This window comes from Alternaria metachromatica (assembly GCF_023757995.1).
Source record: "Alternaria metachromatica strain BMP 0045 chromosome Unknown scaffold_7, whole genome shotgun sequence".
NCBI lineage: Eukaryota > Fungi > Ascomycota > Dothideomycetes > Pleosporales > Pleosporaceae > Alternaria > Alternaria metachromatica.
In genome coordinates this window covers 486,852-506,813 of record NW_026055498.1, presented here as the reverse complement: position 1 = coordinate 506,813, position 19,962 = coordinate 486,852, and the positions used below count along the sequence as shown (strand labels likewise).

At 53.1% G+C, this 19,962-nt stretch overlaps 6 protein-coding genes across 6 annotated transcripts; 2 read left to right on the top strand and 4 right to left on the bottom strand.

The window, feature by feature from the left end:
• Positions 1 to 102: 102 nt before the first annotated feature.
• On the top strand, positions 103 to 2,660 carry J4E83_004178 (uncharacterized protein; the record flags this gene model as incomplete). Its single annotated transcript, XM_049331108.1, has 4 exons — positions 103 to 317; positions 482 to 1,144; positions 1,191 to 1,518; positions 1,572 to 2,660. 4 exons carry the CDS (start codon positions 103 to 105, stop codon positions 2,658 to 2,660), a joined length of 2,295 nt encoding a protein of 764 aa, XP_049189654.1.
• A 570-nt stretch (positions 2,661 to 3,230) lies between these two features.
• On the bottom strand, positions 3,231 to 3,951 carry J4E83_004177 (uncharacterized protein; the record flags this gene model as incomplete). The annotated part of the gene is made up of 2 exons (XM_049331107.1): positions 3,231 to 3,848; positions 3,949 to 3,951. 2 exons carry the CDS (start codon positions 3,949 to 3,951, stop codon positions 3,231 to 3,233), a joined length of 621 nt encoding a protein of 206 aa, XP_049189653.1.
• Positions 3,952 to 6,031: 2,080 nt separating this feature from the next.
• Positions 6,032 to 9,390, bottom strand: J4E83_004176 (uncharacterized protein; the record flags this gene model as incomplete). Its single annotated transcript, XM_049331106.1, has 4 exons — positions 6,032 to 6,667; positions 6,721 to 8,776; positions 8,827 to 9,092; positions 9,142 to 9,390. The coding sequence occupies 4 exons, from the start codon at positions 9,388 to 9,390 to the stop codon at positions 6,032 to 6,034; spliced, it is 3,207 nt and encodes a 1,068-aa protein (XP_049189652.1).
• Positions 9,391 to 10,656: 1,266 nt separating this feature from the next.
• On the bottom strand, positions 10,657 to 12,249 carry J4E83_004175 (uncharacterized protein; the record flags this gene model as incomplete). Its single annotated transcript, XM_049331105.1, has 1 exon — positions 10,657 to 12,249. The coding sequence occupies one exon, from the start codon at positions 12,247 to 12,249 to the stop codon at positions 10,657 to 10,659; it is 1,593 nt and encodes a 530-aa protein (XP_049189651.1).
• A 693-nt stretch (positions 12,250 to 12,942) lies between these two features.
• Positions 12,943 to 16,041, bottom strand: J4E83_004174 (uncharacterized protein; the record flags this gene model as incomplete). Its single annotated transcript, XM_049331104.1, has 3 exons — positions 12,943 to 14,295; positions 14,839 to 15,404; positions 15,453 to 16,041. The coding sequence occupies 3 exons, from the start codon at positions 16,039 to 16,041 to the stop codon at positions 12,943 to 12,945; spliced, it is 2,508 nt and encodes an 835-aa protein (XP_049189650.1).
• A 288-nt stretch (positions 16,042 to 16,329) lies between these two features.
• J4E83_004173 (uncharacterized protein) lies at positions 16,330 to 19,735 on the top strand (the record flags this gene model as incomplete). Its single annotated transcript, XM_049331103.1, has 6 exons — positions 16,330 to 16,605; positions 16,686 to 18,153; positions 18,204 to 18,298; positions 18,435 to 19,032; positions 19,105 to 19,556; positions 19,610 to 19,735. The coding sequence occupies 6 exons, from the start codon at positions 16,330 to 16,332 to the stop codon at positions 19,733 to 19,735; spliced, it is 3,015 nt and encodes a 1,004-aa protein (XP_049189649.1).
• Positions 19,736 to 19,962: the final 227 nt, after the last annotated feature.

Below are 19,962 nucleotides of genomic sequence, written 5' to 3'. Positions count from 1 at the left end.
TTTTCCGGCTCTTCATCATGTTCTTATCCGAGCTCTCAACTTCTGACTCCACTTCCTGAACCTGAGCAGCAGCCAAGAACGACAAACTGCGTAGCTTCAACCATGAACGAGAATAATGCTTCTCGAACGGCTTCTGCCGATGTGGAGCCGAGGCATGCATCGACTGCTAGATGGACACCCGCCAACGGCATCGAAGCAGTCTCGACTGTGACCCCGGCAAGCGCAAGCTCGGATGAACCAAGATCACCACCTGCAAAGAGAAGGAGAGAGGAGCGGGAGAGGAGTAGGGTCAGTAGAGCGTGCGACCGATGTAAGAAGTGAGCTTGTGGAATTTGGGCGCACATACGGTGCCGCATACATTCTGAGGATGCGCTAACGCTAAGAACAGGAAAAAGGTCAGATGTACCGGAAGATGCCCCTGTGCGCTCTGTCTGCGGTCTGGATTGCCGTGCGAGTTTACTGCGTCGTATACTCGAGGAAGATTGCCTTCTGTCATTGTGGACGATCCCGCGATAGCTTCAGACGCACTAGCCTCAGGACGGAAAGAGAGCTTAGCCTCTGGTACGTCTGCGAAAGAAGAGACTGCGATATCGACAACACAGTTCCCACGCATCTATCCTAGTCCTCTGACTCCTATCGACCCGCAGAGTTATTCGAATCCTGAACACTCCGAATCAAACGCTCTAGGCATGGCTACAGACCAGATCAATCGCCCTTCCTCGCGAGATTCTCCGGTACCTCAGGGCGCCCAACGAGATCAAGAAGGCCACTATGTTGGCTCTTCAAGTGCAGCATCGTTTCTCATCCGTATTCAGAAGCGTCTGCACACGAATTCCTCCTTGTCGCATGACTCTACCATCTTCACCTTTGGCGACGCTCCCCTCCCTGAGTTTGATCTTTCCATCTTCGTTCCACCACCAAAGCCTGATGCGCAGAGGCTTGTGGAGCGATATTTCGACTATGCAGCACCGACTCATCGCTTTCTTCATCGACCAACGATTGAACAGCTGGTCGAGGAGTTCTATGACACCCAAGGCGAGATGAGAAGTAAAGAAGATGGCAAAGCAAAAGTTGCATTATTGATGGTAGTCTTTGCGCAAGCACAAGCATATATGCCACTCGGCAGTACGGTGCAGACTAGCAGGTTTGTCGACGCTGCCGCTGTTGTAGGCTCTGCTAATGTCGAATAGCGCTCGATACTTCCGCGCAGCCGAAGCGCAACTATTGCAAGAACGCGGCGCCGTCAGACTAGCGAGCGTTCAGGCACGACTGCTGCAATGTTTTTACCTCCTGACACAATCCCGTATCAACCACTGCTGGAGTCTCTTCGGCGAACTCTCGCATCTCGCCTTCGCTATCGGCCTGAATCGTGGAAGGAAATGCGATCCTTCGACCAAGGTGGACTATGTGGAGATCGAGAGCCGAAGACGCCTATTTTGGGTGGCATACTCACTAGACAAGTACCTCGCCGCTGCTCTAGGTCGTCCACGGACTTTCAAAGACGAGGATATCGATCAAGTAAGTGTATCTGGCGTCATCAAAGATGACGATCACTAACACAATGGGTCCAGGAGCTTCCTACCATCGTCAACGACAACGATCTCCAACCGAACTACATCAACCTACCCTCGCGGCTTACTTATTCCTTGATGACAGCCCCCGTCGAGCACATTAAGTTGACACGCATCGTGTCTCTCGTGCTACGAGACCTTTACTCAATCCGTCCGCCCAGTCTGGCCTTGCGCATCGAGCTGTCTTCGAAGTACACATCCGAACTGCACGCGTGGAAGAATTCTCTGTCAGGATTCCTTTCCGGTTCGACCTCGATAGACCGTATCGACAATCAGCTGCTCATACCAGTCTACCAGCGTCAGCGTTCGGTGCTCAATCTGGCGTATCACCATGCGCTGCTGCTTATCCACCGACCCTTCTTACTGCGAGACTTCGCGAGTCTGACCCATATGGGCACCCATCCCAACTGGAGCGCCGGACTCAGCACAACGTATGATGCATCGGCGAATATCACCGCTTGCCTCGAAGCTGCCATGTCCATTGTACGCTCGGTGGATGACGTTTTCAAGGCGTCGAACCTCTTCCGCTCTTTCTGGTTCACCCAGTACTACGCTTTCTGTGCAGTGGTAGTGTTATACATCCATCGCATTCAGCAGGGCCTGGGCGTAAAGACCAAAGTAGAATGCGAGGGGTATTTCGACGCTGGTGTCAAATGTCAGAGACAACTGGAGACAGTCAGTGATACCGACTGCCTTGCGCACCGTTATTGTGTCGTATTAGAAGAGCTTAGGACTGAGGCAGTACGCCAATCAGGCAGACTATCGACACCAGTAGCCGACAATGCCAGCTTCCAGGACACATCGCTCCTCTCATTACCAATGTCGACGCCAAACCCCGATTCCGTCGCGCCTGCAGCCAATCTTCCACCCCTGATGTACAGCAGCAACAACAGTAACATCGACATCTCCGACAGCTCAGCAGTATTCAATAACACTAATAACAACGCGACCAACCCAACGTTCTCGTTCGATCTACTGGACTGGTCCGACTTCGCCAGTTGGGGACAGTTCGAGGGCCTTGTGACGGCCGGCAATGGCTCCTTCGATCCGGTAACGCAGAGTGAGAACGACTTCTGGTTTGGGTCTTGAGCGAGGAGTGTATAGGCGGGAGAATGAGTTTCTAACACATGGAACCAACACGTTTGTCCTTGCCTTCTTCATGGCCTCTCAATCTCTCTCGCACGTCAAAAAGAAAAGAGCCGAACAGGCCTACAGCCTACATCAACATGGCAGCATACAAGATATGTGACCTAGCGTTGATGTAGGCTCTAGACCTGCCCAGGTTTTCAATTTTTTTTCTCGTATAAGGTGCTCGCTGCAGGCCGGTTTCGATACTATCTGTGCCATTGGATGCGCACCGTCCATGGATTACCGCGCTGCTGTGAGATGAACTGGATAGAAAAAGATTTTGAACTCGCGTGTAAGCAGATGAGAGTCAGAAGTCAGGTTCGTCGATGAACGATCGGATTCGACCTGAGACGACACTCATAGAAGGAGTAAAAGCAAATGATAATTGTCTTCATTCAATCGTGTAAGAAACGCCATGATGCGTCCAGTGGGTATCTCGAAAAGGAAAACAGGCTCTACTATGCATACCCACGACCGTGAAATCATCTCAACATGCCGAAGTCGTCGTAACCATCTTATATCATGTACTTCTTACCGCCTCAAGAGCCTCTGCCACCTCGTCCTAGACGGCTGATCCGATTGCTGCGCGGCCGTATCCGCCGGACCCGCAGCCACAGTAACATTCGCATCCGCACTCTGCTCCCCCGTCTGCGGCGCACGATCCTGCAACTCCACTGCGGGCTGAGCCTGCGCTTGAGCTTCTACCTGAGCATTCGTCCTCGCCTCAACAACCCGCTGTCTCCTGATCCCACTCCCATGCAAGAAGTACTGCCAATTACTCATAGGCAGCGGCGCAGGTGTCTGATTCGCAGTCCCCGCTTCCAACGCCGCAGGCGTAACATCGCCGCCCAGCGCAATCCTCTCTTCCTCGTCGTGCTGGTCGAGGGCTTCTTTGCTCATGTACATGGACCGGCATATCGGACAGCTGGTCTTGCGGAGGACGAACCAGGAGACGAGGCAGTCGGCGTGGAATTCGTGGCTGCAGACGAGGAGCTTGAGGATGGTCTCGGAGTCGGGGGTGGCGGTGGTGGGTGTTTGGTCGGCGGGATCGGAAGATGATAGTGTTGTTGAGGGGTCTGTGGATTGGGGGAGCGAGGCGGGGAGGGCCGCGGCATCGGTTATGGGTGTTTCGGGGGAGAGTTTGGCGGGCTCGGGTGGGGCGGGGGCGTGGAGGGTTGAGAGACATATCGCGCTGTAAGGGATGTTAGTATTGAAGGCGGAATGGGTGTTCTTGTGCTTTCAAACATACCATTCTCGTTCGAGCACCGAACGTGTCTCTACTACCCCAAGCGCTCCCTCGTTGTCGTTGTCCGCGCCATCACGATGTTGCGATGACGAGGATCCAGCAAGACTGACAACCTCGGTGACTTCATTCAACTTCTCCCTCGCTTCCGCACGCCTAAGCGCAGGCTTCTTTGCCTTTGGTAGTGGGCGGCGCACTGGAACAGGAACAGCTTGTCGTTTTCTCCGAATGCAGAATATACACAAACTATATCAATAACAATTAGCCCAATTCTTTTCCAGCCATCCCAGCTTCATAGACCCCATCCATTCCAAGAGTCCAAGTAGAATTCCGAACAAAACTTACAAAGGCGCCACAATAGCAACAACAAACACGGGAATCAAAAAACTAAACGCCGTAGGCGTCATCCCAGACTGGCCAACGGTATCGCGCCATTCGCGCGCTTCCAGACTGCGAACAAAACCGTGGCTCGAAACCGCAGGCATTGTTGTTTCCAAACTTTCAAGAATGCGGAATGGAGCGTTGGCTTGGTTCAACTGACGTGTGTGGGGGAAACGCAGCTCAAGCTTGGTAGCTGGGGGGGAAAGGGATGCGTCTCGACCTCGACACTTTTGGTGCGGGGAAAGGCCAAACGTAGGCGTGGTAGGATCTGCGATGACGGGGGAACGACGGAAGAACAGCGCGGGTATACCGGCAAAACCAGCGAGGACGATTGCGCGTACAAATCGCACGTCCTTGCGTCTATCGTATGCGTCCGTCCGTGTCGTGATTTCAATGTGATGGAATGATGTGTTTCCGCGGCCGTACACAAGGTTTCAAGATCACGCAAACAAGATGTGCGTAGCGCTCACTTCTTAACACTTGTTAGCAACCCCCATCTTACCCCGGAGGCCCACTTACCCGAGCGCTGTCGCGCGTTCCTATGACACCTGCACCCACGCGCTCAGCCTCCACAGCCACGTCTCTTTTCGCCACTTCTTGATTACGCTCAAGGAAGCTTGGCTCGGCGTTCTAGATGCGTGATGGGGACGGCTGAAAAACGCCGAGCTGCAGCTTATCCATCCTTATCACGGTCCGATAGTCTTGTAGGATGTTGCATGTGTGTGAACTGGTCGGGTTGGTTGGGCTGAACGCTTCCACGGCTGGTTTGCAGCGTCAGCGGTACCGGGGTTGGTAGCGAACGATGATGGAGAAAGCAAACACAAGGACAGCGGGAAACGGGAAAAAGCAAGATCAAGCAATAAAGCCTATCGTTCCCAACATCGCTGTTCGCACAGTTCTCTCATCTCCAACAGAGCTCTAGCCTGCACTTCCCCATTGCCATTACCCAGCCAGCGCCCGCCTCACGATCCCCCAGCCGCTCATCGGCACGACCTTTTTCGGCCTGCTCAGGCCATTTCCAAGACTACTGCTGGTGCTGCATCCCTGGGCTGACGTACTCCACCAACGCACTAAATCCTTGGTGCGGTCTAGGCGCCGAGGCAGGACGTACTGTCTCGGTCTTGGTGTGAGTGGAGCGGAAAGGTTTGGCATGGCATGGCGGAGTGGGCAGGCTGTGGGGATACTGTGGGTCGGGCGGGCTGCGTGTTGCGCAAGCCTCCGAACAGATTTTGAGGGAAGGACGCCTGGAAGACTGTGAGTGACTCGTGTCGAGGTGGACTTGTGTTTGCGCTCGTCTCGTGGTGATGCGATTGCAACGTTGCTACTTCGAATTATACTTTGGGTGCTTGGGTATGTGATGGTGTTGATGTGCTGGCGGACTCGCGTCGAGGTGCATGTTTTGTGCTGCTGCAGTGACGATACTCAAAAAGCTCTGAGGAAATCTCACTGTCACAGCAGGCTAATGTGATTAATAGATGTGGATGATAAAACTTCGTTACTCTGTTCGTTGTGGTATCTAGATTACTATGTACATGCTGTATGACTATAACAGCCTTTTCATCGCAGCCATGATGGCAAGAGGTATCGCGATCGCGTGCTATGCAAACAACTTCAAACGCCTTGTCCAGGACCAAGCCTGGCCCTAACATTAAGAGCTCTCAAACAGATTGCTCGAAAGATATCATACTTCTTCGTGTCATTTCTTTGCTCATGCACCTGACTTCTTCTCGCCATCCTCACCGTCAGTGCTGATAGCTGTGCTGAGGTATCGCTCGAAGACGCGCGACTCCAGATCGACGGAGCCCCTCCTGGCAACGCCATTCTTAGCATCGCGCTTCCTGAAGTACACGCGCTTGCCCCACTTCCACGACTCAATGCCGAGGAAGAACAGGAATGTAGCGACGAATACAATTCCCCATTCCCAGCTGATACCCTTGTGCCTGAAGACTGTGTCGTTGATGACAGGGATATAAAGAACGGGGAAGATGGTGACGAAAGCGAAGATGATGGAGAAGAACAGGAACTTGTTGCGCCAGACGTCAATGGCCCATTGCGTGAAGTACTTGTTGGAGTTGGGCTGCATCATGAAGAATGAGCGGCGCATGTCCAACATTTGCCATGCCAGGAAGACGGAGAACCAGGTAAGGCAGGCGAAAGTAGTCGCACGGGCGCGGAAGACGGTGTCGCAAGTGTCATTGAACGATTCGTTGCAGCCGTTTCCGAGGTTGCCATCACCGAAGCCAAACATGACCAGGGAGAACGCGCCGAGACAGAGAGCGGCAATCCAGAGACCGTAAACGAACATGTCGAGAATAACCTCGATGGTGAAAACACCGCGCTTGAGCTGCAATTTGTTAGCACGTGTCCAAAGAGTCGATCAAACAGGAATGAACTTACATTTTGAGGCGGGCGAGTGAGAATGTCTGGTGCAGCGACCTCGAAACCGAGACCCATGTCGGGAAGAGAGGAGGTAATCATGATGATCCACATGACTTCGACGGGAGACACGGGGAAGACCGAGAGTCCACTCTCATCCTTGAATGCGAGACCAATGAGCAGAACGCAGGCTTGCGCAATGTTCTGGGCGAGCAGATGGAGAATGAACTTTTGGATATTGTCGAACATGCGGCGACCCTCCTCGATAGCGTTCAGGATAGAGGCGAAGTTGTCATCGGTCAAAACAATGTCGGAAGCATCCTTGGCAACATCGGATCCGGTTCCCATACCGATACCAACATCTGAGCGCTTGAGGGACGGGGAGTCGTTCACACCGTCACCAGTCATACCAGTGAAGGCCTTGCGTCGGTGAAGGGCGTCGATCATGCGGACCTTGGTGTTCGGGGCGCAGCGAGCAATGACAAGAGGAAGTAGGGGAAGAGCGTCGATTTCGTCGTCGGAGAGCTTGTCGAACTGCGATGCAGTCATGACCATGGCATCTGCGGTTTCCTTGGGAAGAGTGTTCATGTTTGATGGCACAATACCGACTTCAATGGCGATTGCGCGAGCGGTACCCGGGTGATCACCAGTGAGCATGTGGACTTCGATACCAGCCTTCTGGCACTGGCGAACGGAGCCGGCAGTCTCGGGGCGGGGTGGGTCGTACAGTCCAACAAGCCCGCGGAAGATCAAGCCATTCTCGATGCTCTCGCGGTCAAGGTCCTGACCCTTCTCAGGTGATGGGCCATCGTACTCCTTGCTTGCGAGCGCCAAAACACGCAGACCCATGGAAGCCAAGGACTCCATGTTAGCCAAGATCTCTTCGCGGTAGTCGTCGTCAAGGTCAACACCAGATTCGCTCTCATCGTTGAATACACGAGTGCAGGAGTAAATGACGCGCTCGACAGCACCCTTGGTGAATACGTATTTCTTAGAGCTGGCGGTTTCCTCGAAGATGACGGACATCTTCTTGACATCGGAGTCGAATGGGAACTCAGCGAGCTGCTTCCAGGCAGGTGTGTCACCACCGGTGTGTTCGAGACGGTTCCACTTGAAGCGAGAGGCAAAGACTTGGATAGCGATTTCAGTTGGGTCACCTCGTGCGTTCCATTGACCTTCGTCAGTCTGATGAACATGGGCCAAGTTGGCGAGCGAAGCAACCTTGAGGTAGTCGACCAGGTGCTCGTTGTCCTGTAGAAGCTCTTCCCATGTCTCCGTCTTCTCATCAACATCAGGGTCGATGTGGCGTGGCTGTTTGGGGTTGAACATCAGAGCGCCAACGGTGGGGTTGTGCGGCTCGTCGGACTGGCCAACCGAGTATGTGCCCTTAGCAGGGATCCATGCCTTCTTTGCAACCATCTTTCCTTGTGTGAGAGTACCAGTCTTGTCGGAGCAAATATCAGTGACACCACCAAGAGCCTCGAGAGACTTCAGGTTGCGAACAATGACGTGACGTTGCACCATGCGCTTTGTGCCGGCGGCCATTGTGATGGTCAAGACGACGGTAAGGGAGGCGGGAATCATACTAAGACCAGTGGCCACGGCATAGATGATGACCTCGCTGTTGTTGGAGAAGCTGTTGGCGGCCAAAACGATGATTGCGCAAACGACGGCGACACCGAAAAGGAGGATGGCGAGACGAGCGAGCTTCTTCTGAAGGGGAGTACCGACGTTGACACCAAGGAAGTGGCCGACAGCATCGGCGGCAGTCAAAGACCATGCCTGAGCGTAGCGATGGGGTTTGGCCTTGCCATCAGGCTTACGCTTGACCTCGCGAACGCGCGAACCCTTCTGTCGAAGAGACATGGCGATGGAACCGATCTCAGTGTACATTCCAGTAGCAAAGACGACACCACGGGCGCGTCCCTTGGTAACGGTCGAGGAGCTGTAGGCGACATTGAGGCGGTCACCAGGGCCGGTGTCCTCGTCGAAAACGGCATCGCCATCTTTGTTGACTGGGAGGGATTCGCCAGTAAGTAGAGCCTCGTCGGTTTCAAAGTTTAGGGCTTCGATGATACTGGATGCGAGTCAGTGACGTACAAACTAGTTTAGCGCAATTCAACGTACCGGATGTCAGCAGGGACAGTGTCACCTGTCTTTAGCTCAATCAAATCACCGGGAACAACCTCAATGGTTGGCACAGTAACAGTCTTTCCGTCTCGCGCAGCAGTAGCTGTTGGCGAAGAGAGTGATCGAAGCGAGTCCATTGTCTTTTCAGCATTGAACTCTTGGACGAAACCGATGATGACGTTGAGCAGAATGATGGCGGTTACTACACCACCCTCAATCCACGATTGAATAGCGAAGGACACAGCCATTGCAGCGATCAAGATCTGTAATTTGTTAGGATTGTTGCATTGTGTGTTCATTGAAGTAACATACCAATGTCATTGCGTTGGCGACCTGCCTTAGCAGAATCTTGCCTGGTGATACACCTCCATCGTCGCCCAGATCGTTGTTGCCGTATTTCTCATGTCTCGACTTTGCTTCCGCAGTAGTCAGACCGTCTTCGTCGTTACACTTGATCTCGGCGACGACGTCCTTCCATGGGAGGGCATGTGCGGGTTTGGAGAGAGGCTCGTTAGCCTGGCCGGACTTGTGGCCCTCGAGAGACGGTGCCTTCTTGCCCATAGTGAGTGATTTCTGGTGCTAAGAAGTGAATGGGATGCAGACAAAAGATCTAGATCCGGGGACATGGCAGACTTTAAACAAGCAAGTTGGCACGCGTGTGCACACACCATGAGAGCAGCCAAGAACCGTGCGATATCGAGAGCTTGGCGTGATGGTGACTATCTTGGGACCGGTGCAGGGAACGTCATCGTCGGTAACGGTCGGCACTCGTCAACAAAGAGATGCATGCATGTCCGCAAACGTTTGGTTGTCAGCCCTCTGGATATACTGGATGGCACATCTGGCCAGGCCTGCCTTTTACCACACTGCACAACAGCATCATCGAGTAACGTTGAGATGATTGAGCGGCAGATGCCACCCAAAAGTGCTGTTAGTAGTGCCGGGCATGACGACAGCGGGGTTGGTAGCACCCGTTCACCAGCACTGCGAGCGGGGATGAGTGAAAAGAGGTGGCGAGCTGTTCGGTCCCAGCCAAGCATCCCGCTCGCCTACGATCCGCCTAGCCGTGCTAATTTCTCGGCGCAGGCGTAATTGTGCCGACTTCCGTACCGAAGCCACAACACCAACGTCATTTTGCGCCAGATTCCAAGCACGCTGCCATCGACTACAGATGCTCAAGCCACTTACCTTCACGGACACCCTTGCGCCAAGCCTCGATTCTCTCGTATCGCTCGAGGCGCCCAACACCTTTCCGAGCGACCTCCGTGGAACCTGCTGAGGTCGTCACGCCGCATGCTAACGGCGAAGCTTAACACCAACATGACAAGGCGTATTTCGCCTGGATATCCCCACTGAGACGGGCCCAAGCCAGCCTCTTGTCGCTCTTATCTGTCACCGGTGGCTTGACTGCAGCGCCGAGCTTTCCGTCGCGGGTCACGAGACTCAACAATCACTTCTGCATCCGCGCCAAGCACCAAGGTCCGCTTACTCCACACCTTCCATCTTGATTACGGAAGGTTCTAGTCGCAAGCTAGATCGGTCGTAATACTTGCGTCTGTAACATGCTCAGCTACTTTGCCACGGTATCACAAAGGCAGAATTCGGTACACTGAGCACAATAACTTCAATTGCCGTCATGGAGATATCATATACCAGGGAAAACTTTGCATCCATTTGACAGCCGTAATGGCCTCAACTCAACTACATGTGCATAAAAGTGGGCTTACCCCACTTCTACCACGATTCAGACAAGCACGCAAGCGATGGGTCTCTTGGAATATCCCACGCCTTGGCATGCCTCACGCCATTTCTCTGCCGCGGTCTAGTCTAAGCATCCCAGTCCTCCGAGCACCCATCGGAGAACCAAATTTTGTCGCTTATATCTCTGTCTAACATTTCAACGGCGATGCGCTCTTTCACAGCGCGACCCAGGCTCGTTACTACCTCATCTCCTTCAGCTGCAAGCGAGAAGCCGCCGGTGAGATGCTCAGCTACACTTTCGGTGGTATACATGCCGGGTCGGTATATATTGTTGAATCGGGGCTGGTATTGAGACAGTCTGGCGAATCGAACACTCGTCAGGCAAGGAGACATCGTCAACTGCTTGAAGATCGTAAACCAGGTTGCATCTTTTAGCTCGACGAGTCCCGGTTTCAGCTTTCGTCCAATGACCTCCTGAACCACTTCATCCTCGTCGGAATCAGAATCTTCGACATCCTCAAAGTCGGAGGGCTCAAACGCATCTTCGTCGTCATACCAACCAGACAGATTCAAGCCACAAATATGAAGGCTCTGCAGGGTTTTTCGGTGCTTGAACAGAAACCTCTTGAAAAGAGGTGACGCTATCGGACTACTACGGATGTCGAGGTGCGTGAGAGTAGGGAACTGGGTCCATCGAAGGAAGGTGGGCACATTCTCGTTAGACAACGTAAGTGACCTGAGATTGCCGCTGACGGACTGCAGCAACGATGTGATCCAATGCTTCTCAAAGATTTCGAATGTGCGGATGAACTTCAAGTGTGTGACACGATGCTGAACACGTGTCCAATCGGAGCTCGAGATATCGAACGGTCGTTCCTCGTAACCCAATCCCATCGTATGCAGTGCGACTTCCAGAGTCCAGTCTTTGCGATCTTCGATACCTCGCAGCGCCAAGAGCACTTTGGCGATGTGGCCATGCAGCTTACCGCCGCAGGCCTTGCCTTCATTACGAAGTGCCCATTGAGGGCCAGCCCAATGTCCGTAGGCTCCCCAGCCCATTTCGCGGAGGATGCGCTTCGAGCCCCAAGCCTCAGTCCAGGCAGCAGCATCCTCGCTTTCATTCGGGTAAGGGTCTTTCAGGTAAGAGTCTTTCGGGTAAGAGTCAATGCGTACATGCTTCAAGTTCGGGAAACCTCGCAGTGCCGACTTCAACATCCCCACTGCTTCGTCGCTGGCATCAAACTCTTCCTGCTCTTCAACAAGCTTTGCATGCTTTGGCCCATACGTCTTAGGCCAGTTTTCCTCCTGCTCTCTAGACCTGCAATTCTTTAGCTTCCAAAAAGCCATGTATCCGTTCACGTGCTCAGGTCCGATAGCCACTTCTTCGACGTAATTTCTCAGAACAGGATCGGTGGAGATGCTCAGAAGGCATTGGAGACTGGCGCGGGACAGCATATGTTTTCGGGTAGTAAAACAGCGTTTTGTCCAGTCGTCATATGTCGTTTCTTTTATGCGCCGGCTCGTAGAGCGGAGATTGCACAGGTCGTCGCCAGAAAGAATGGCCTTGCCCTTGGCATCTGTGCTTTGCGTTACTAATCTCATGAGCTCGACGGGCAGCGCTTCTAGGCCTGGGTTTGAAGACGTCGTAGCTGCTGTGGATATATCAAGGGTCTTGAGCTCCTCGGAGAGAGCCTCTGGATCTTTCTGTGGAGACGCCATTGCTGTAGGTATATTGAGCTCCTTTAGTGGGAATGGATGGTTTGCGTCAAGTTCGTGGTTGTAGCAATCCAGTCGATGAACACTTTCTGTGGGCTGAAGGAAGAATCGGAAGAGCTTCGAGACTTAGACTTCGAAGGCTTTGAGGAAGGTACCAGCGGTGAGGGAACACTGCTGAAACATCGTATTGGCGCTGGAGCAATGTGAATGCAGCGATCTAACAGCCGCTCTTCCTCGCAATATGCTTGAGAGGCTGACTTCCGCAAAACTGGCTGTGAAGCGATATATCACGAAACATCACATGTGTTTTTTCACATTGTCAAGCCTAGGGTAGTGAAGTGCTATATTGATGCTTTCGAGATATCTCAATACCCCCCTCCCATCCCTCGACACAGTAGCCTGTGGTCACATGCAAGAGCATCTGCAAACAGCCTTGCCACGCTTTCAATAGCCGCCACCGCTACTTGAGTGGAAGTCCAGGATCAATCAGATAGCCAACGCCTCTTCTACCATTCGTGGAGCACGGTAGTGCTTGCTTCCCACAGGATAGCTAGTTCGGCGGCGGTGTATTGAGCATCAGGATTGACTTCGACTGCACTTCCACTGTCTGCTTGCCCTTTGAGGACGACTGGCGGTAAGTCTAGCTCTGAGTCGTCACCAGGGGTGGGGTTGAACACCGTACCTAGACACATATCATCAGCCAGATCCATACCATGATCGTCGCATCCAAAGCTCACCACGATACGAAGGACCAAAAGTCCTATCCATCCACGCAACTGCATCCCAAGCCCGGAGATCATAGTCGTCCCATGTCGGCCTCCAGCAACACTGTGGAACATCAATACTCCAATCGATGCCCAGTGAGGAAAGGATGTCCAGCGCGGGGTGCGGGTACGAAGTAAACGCAAAGTCAACATATGAGCCTCCGATCCAGCTTGAACACGCGATACCAACACGCTCCAGCACAGGAAGCTGTTTCCGATAGTACGATAATATGGTAAGCCAGTCAAGGAATGCCAGCTCTGGAAAATGGACCTTCAAGGTCTCAAGAGTTGGTGGCAGCATCTCATCCGCCGGTTGCTGGATATGCGCCCATTGTGGCTCACCTCGTCCGAACAGACACTGATAAGGTACCAAAAGATGCTTGAGCGCCTTGAACATAAGGAAGCCATCTCCGGGTAATACGTGGTCTAGAAAGCTGGTGTCCTCCTCACTGCAGTGAATGGATGCGTCCAGTTCCAGCCTTGTTAAGACAGGCGCCACTGACATGAGCTTCTGGAACAAGACAGTATAGCTACCCTGATCGTCGCGATCGAGATTGAATTTTGAATGGGGTCCGGCTACTCCTTCGTCGGCATCGTTGAAAGGCAATCGCAGAGTTTCCAAGCGAGGGAAGTGCGCGAGGAAGGGAGACAAGGCGTCATAGTGACCACAAGCTGGATTGAGAACGGCGGATTGTACCGGGAATTTGAGAGATTTGACAGCAGTATTGACCGCAGACGAGGCTCCGTCGGCCAGAATGTGGCTGGCACGAGTAAGAACAATCTCCTCCAGATGTGGGGACTTGGCGAGTATCCAATGGAACTCGGTGCCTTCGAATTTGAGGCTTCGTAGCTTTTGCAGTCCGAGGAATGTCGAGAGATGTGCTGTGCGATTATCGAAATGGGAGAAGAGTTTGCTCAAGCACTTAGAAATGAGCCTGGGCCTGCCATCGTCGTCCTCGTCGGCACGTACAATCGATAAGCTAAGGCATTTGAGCTCGGTCATTTGCCAGAAAAGAAGAGCGCAAGCGATGTGGATTTCTTCTATTTCTGCTCGGATGATAGAGGGGAACATCGCGCCCTGTGGTACAACACCAAGCGTGGGGACCTCGATACTCATCATGCGATCAACGACTTTGATGTCGAGATTTTCGGTCTTCCTGGATAGATCTGGCCGCGACAGGATTGTCCGGTAGAATAGCCATAGATCTCGTGGCGCGCTGACCCACACACTGTACCGGCCTAGGACCACGTCGCGATACAGCTGTCGTTCGACAAGCGCGCGCAGCTCAGGGCTTATGCATGCGATTCTGGGAGGTCGAAAGTGCGAGCAATGATGGACAACAGACTGAAGAAGCTCTGTGGGTAGTTTTCCCAGACGACTGTCAGCATATGGAAGAGCGCTGCCTGTAGCCTCGTCGTGGCCTGGTGGTGATGTTGTCTCCATCGCCGAGTCGCGCAGCTGTCCACTTTCCTGATGGGGAGGTGTCAGTTGTAAGGTGTTCGACAAAGTAGCGTAAACATACAAGAGGTAGGAAGTGGTGAGAACGACACTATCCCTTTTCGGACTAAGCGCGGTGCAGGTAAGAGAGGTCGCTCCTTCTTCACCTTCATTCACTTGATGTAGGCAACAGTGGGCTCATCCCGCTCAACGTACACTTGTGCAGTGATGAGTCGAAGGCCATCCATCCATGGACATGCTAAAATCGTCCCGGAACCGCAACAGTATGACCTATTCAGGCAATGCCCTTTCTTGTATGGCCTGATACAAACGCTGCTCCACAGCAGTGCTATTAAAGAAAACTGCCGCGTCTTCGCGCGACCATGATACGTTCACAGACGCCGGAATCTGGTTGATAAACCATCTGGCAAAGCGCTCTAACTTCTCGTATTGAATCCGCTGTACTTCCAAAGCTTTAGGATCCGTAGACCCCGCTGCAGTTAAGCGGTAGAATTCACTCTCCGCGAAGGTGATACTGATACGCTCAAGCTTGAGCATGTAGTATATGCGGCCCATGGGGTTCATCCATGATTTTGAGGGGTAACACCCGCCGGATGGATCTTTACGGAACTGAAATTCCAGCTCTTTCAGAAGCTGCAGGATAGTCGGGTTTATTGTAGTTGACATGTGTAAACACTTGAGGCCGTGACCATATCTTATTGCGCTTTCTTTGTCCATAAGGCCGGGTTGCACTTGAATGAAGATTCTTCGGCTCCCGTAGAAGAGCTTCCTCACTTCATTGTGTATCTGCCTGTTGGTTCGCATGATGTTGAGGCGTGGACGCGTGATGTGTTGACGTGAAGGGTCAATGACGATGCGAGGCCCCGGGGGAAGAAGGAACGAGTACGTGTGGAGGCGGAGCTCAGCGGGAAGTCGGAGGAAGGGAAAGGGTTTGGCTAATGCATGTCAGCAGAGTCAGGGTATGTGGTCCCTTCTGTACATACCTCTTTCCTCAAGTATGGCAAAGGCGCTTTCGAGGTTGGTTTCGCAGGCAATGTCAATATCTCGCAGTAGGGGACGTATCTCTGAGAATATGGGTGGTGGCCCCGCCCATCCGGATAGCTTGTACTTATTAGCATAGGGCCTGCCTTGCAGGACGTTCTTGTATGCTTCAGCATAAGCATCGGCAGTGGCGCGCGGCCCCGTGAGGCCTTTTACTACGAGGTAGAACCTCTCCGAGCCAGCGACGTAGACAGATCCTCCAGATGGGTTTGTTTGACAGGCATCGTCAATATTGGTAATATCATCTTCGCTAGGACTATCTGGCCGTATGCTCGATATGGCGCGATCGAGAGCTTGTAGCTTTAGCTTCAGATGGCCAGCATCTGCGAGAGAAAAGCGCTCCGTGTCAGTAGAGGGTTTAGGCAGAGTCGGCAGCACGATCTGTTGTCGGGCGTTCAGATCGTGAATGGTGCGAATGACCATGGTGTTGAGGGGTGGCGGTGTGGTGATGCCGTCGACGCGCGACGCGAATGGAAGAGCAGTCGGCTGCCCCGCGCGTTGGCCAGTGATGTAACTAGCCGCTCCGGCCATGCTGCGGCCCTGAAATCAGAAGCACATGCAAGACACCAGCAAGCCCATGCAATCCCATGTTTCTGACACCTGCCACCGCCCCATGACTGTATAACATGTCTCGTCCCGCCATTACCCTCTGAGTCCCTCTCCAACGCCAACACGTTTCCTCGACGCGTCCATCTTCGCGTGCTTTGCCGATCGCCCCGCCCAAGGCCGCTGGCTCCACCTTTCCAAGCTTCACGATACAACACAAAGTCCTGGCTGAGCAAGCTGCGCGTTGGCGGCGACGCCCCTCCAGTCGACAGAATGGCTGCCCCGGATAACAAGCAGGGCTTTCTCTCCAATCTATCCCCATGGCCTTCACGCGCCGGCACTCCCAAGCCCCCGGCGACATCCAAGGCCGAGGGGAGTGCGGACAAGGCGAAGAAGGCTGAGCAGGAGAAGGAGAAGGATAGAGCTGCGGCAGTACTTGCTCCCCAGCAAGGAGGGGATCATGTGATTGATCGGAGGTACAGGCTGAGTCTCAAGCGGTACCCCAAGGACTGTCCTCCGCTGGCCGTAAGGTGGTTTCATGCTATAGATGTAAGTAGTCAATATACACCTTTGGGCTTTCGTCATCTCCACAGCGCTCCTGCTTTCCGTTGCGGCACTGACTTTGGCAGACGCCCAAGCGCAAACCCCTCTCGAAACATGCCATGGCCCCAGACACGGCCCTGCCCAAACCCAAGAAATGGATACCCTTCGGCGCCAGCGACTCTCGCGCCATCGAGGCCGCCTTCCAGAAGACTGCCGACGAAGCCGATGCCGACGAACTGCGAAAGGGCATCATCAGCCCTACGACGCCCACCCAAGCAAGCGCGACTCCTCCCAAAACCACAAAGGTGCCTGTCAACGAAGACTACCTGTTCGATGTCGAGATCGAGACACGCGAGCTGGCGCCATCATACTGGCTGGGTCCGGTATACGATGTGAAGCGAGGGACCTGGTTCACACCGGATGGAGAGGCCGTCGATGAAGGTCTAGCCATGCAGCTCGAGGAAGGCTACCTGAAAGTCAAGCCATGGAAGTTCGGGAAGCCGGAAGAGAAGCGAGCAGTATCGCAACCCCGCGCTCGGCCGCTCTCCATGGGCCCAAATGCTGGCGAGGACCACCGCAAGGAGCTGGCCAGGCTGCATCGCGATTCGACATCCAACCCAGTCACGCCCAAGTCGTCGTATGATAATCTACAGAAAGAGGCTTCAAAACAGTCCAACGATTCCAACCCCAGCGATGCATCTACAACCTCCAATGCGCCCGCCGATCTACCGCGCACACACCGACTGTTCGGCGCACATCTGAACTCCACCGTTACCTATCAAGACGAGACGACAGCCTGGATGCTGACTGATGACATGTGGTCGCGCATGGGCAGTACCCTGTATCAGCGCTTCGCTGGAGGAGCACATTATGCTGGGTACAAATACATCCGAGGGTACACCGATCCCAAAGAAAAGAAAAAACAACCGACCCCAGGGAAGGGCCCTCAAAGCGCAAAACAGGAAGATCGACCGGCTACACCCGCCCTGGCATATGGCTCAGATCACGGCAAGCAGTCGGACTCTGATGCTGATGGAGAAACTTCTGAACACGAGCGAAGCATGTCGCCTTCCCAAACGCGTAGGCGCAATCTCGAACGACAGGTCTCGTCACTGATGACTTCCTCGAAACCAGAATATGAGCAACAACAAGAAGAGGAAATGCGAAAGCGTGAGGAGAAAGAGATGCGTGAAGACTACAAAACCCAGCATGGCAGTGACCAAGACCGTGATATTGAGCATCTGCTCCTAGTAACACATGGCATTGGACAACGTCTCGGAATGCGAATGGAGTCTATCAACTTCATCCACGACGTCAACACGTTGCGCAAGTCCCTCAAGTCTGTCTACTCAGCTTCGCCGGACCTGCAAGCCCTGAATGCGGAAACGGACTCAGAGACAAAGAACAATCGCATACAAGTCATCCCCATCATTTGGCGGCATTTATTGGACTTCCCTAAGCAAAGCTTGAAGCATAACCGCAAAGAACACGACCTAGGCGATCTCGACCACGAAGATGAAGAGTATCCTAATCTCGAGGACATAACCGTTGAAGGTGAGTTGGGTGATCCGGTCCTGAGCTAGACCCGATAACTAACAACACAGGCGTTCCCGCTGTTCGCAATTTTCTTACTGATCTCGCGCTTGACATCTTGCTGTATCAAAGCCCCGCTTACAAGGGCCATATCTCTCGCATCGTTGTTAATGAGGGTAAAGTAGCCGCTACAAATAGCTCTTAAGATATCTTGCTAACTTATTACTAGTATGTAGCTCCCTTGCTATGCTTTGCCGACGCGGTGCTAAGACATCTTACTATTCGTGCTAACAGCTTAATAGCTAAACCGCACCTACCGCCTATTCAAGGAGCGCAACCCATCTTTCAAAGGCAAAGTGAGCTTAGTTGGGCACTCGCTCGGGTCTGCCATCATGTTCGATATCTTGTGCATCCAAAAAGACCCAAAAGCCAAACCAAGCACACAATCGGCCAAACAGCGAAGATCTACCGAAGAAGGCCTGAAGCTGGACTTTGAGGTGGAGGACTTCTATGCTCTTGGATCGCCCATTGGCCTGTTCCAGATGCTCAAAGGACGTACCATTGTTGGACGACCGCAAAATTCTACCACTGGATTCGTTCCACCAAAGACGCCTGCGACATCGATTGATGACCCGTTCTCACAGGGTGGAGACGAGCATGCGTTCGACATTACGACTTCCTCGCCTCTCTGCAAACAGGTCTTCAACATCTTCCATCCGACCGACCCGATCAGTTATCGCATCGAGCCGTTGATATCGCCAGCGATGTCAGCCCTTAAGGCTCAGCCTCTACCTTATACCAAAAAGGGCATCTTCGGTGCGCCTGCATCGCAAGGCTTTACTGGTATTGGACAGCGCGTTGGCCAGGGTGTGACAGACTTTTGGACTTCTCTAGGGTCTGGTAAGTTCAGATCGCCTCTGACTACCTGACATATTATTACTATGAGCTATCTGCTGACAACACATGTTGTAGGTATCGCCAGTGGACTACTCAACCGCAGTCTCGGCATATCAGGAACCGAGATGACAGGCGCAGGCAGCAATACACAAGGACAGCGCACCTCTCGACCCCTCACCGCCGCGGCACCCGCCCCAAATAGCGCTGTCAATCTCGTGCCAGGACTTAACGAGCCTACCAGTGCCTTCATAAGCGAAGAGCGTCGCCGCCGCCTTGGACAAGAAACCATTGCCGAGGGCACAGATGGCGAACACCCTCCCACCCTCATCGAAGGGGACATAGAAACACTCTTTGCTGGTTTCCAAAAGCGAAGAGCGAGCCAACAAAGCGAAGACGGCGAGCGAGACGTAGAGAAGGATCTCGAATGGCAAGAGCTCGAAGAACGAAGTCGCAAACTTAAGAAGGAGGAAGCCAAAGTCCGGGCGCTGAACAGTAACGGTCGCGTGGATTACAGTATTCAAGAAGGCGTAAGTAACAACGTCTTCTCTATGTGTAGCTCACGGTTCTAACATTGCAACAGGCTTTTGACATCTCGCTGCTGGCGAGCATAGCGAGTCACATGACATATTGGGCTGACGAAGATGTTTCGCATTTCATGATATCGCAACTTTTGGCGAGGCATCGTGTTTTTAAGCCGAAGGAGTGAAATTTGCTCGAAGACTAGGCAGTAGATTGATGATATACCCTGAATAGATTCCTGACATCTTCGATGACGGCTGCAAATACTACGATAGTGAGTATCATGGGATGACTTATATAGTCTGACCTGTCCGTGCTGTTCTGAAGTTGTTATCTTGGGCTAATGCACCCTTCCGCCGGTGATCATTCTAGAGACGACAGGTCATTCTCCCGCCAGGTGTTTGCTGCAACGCG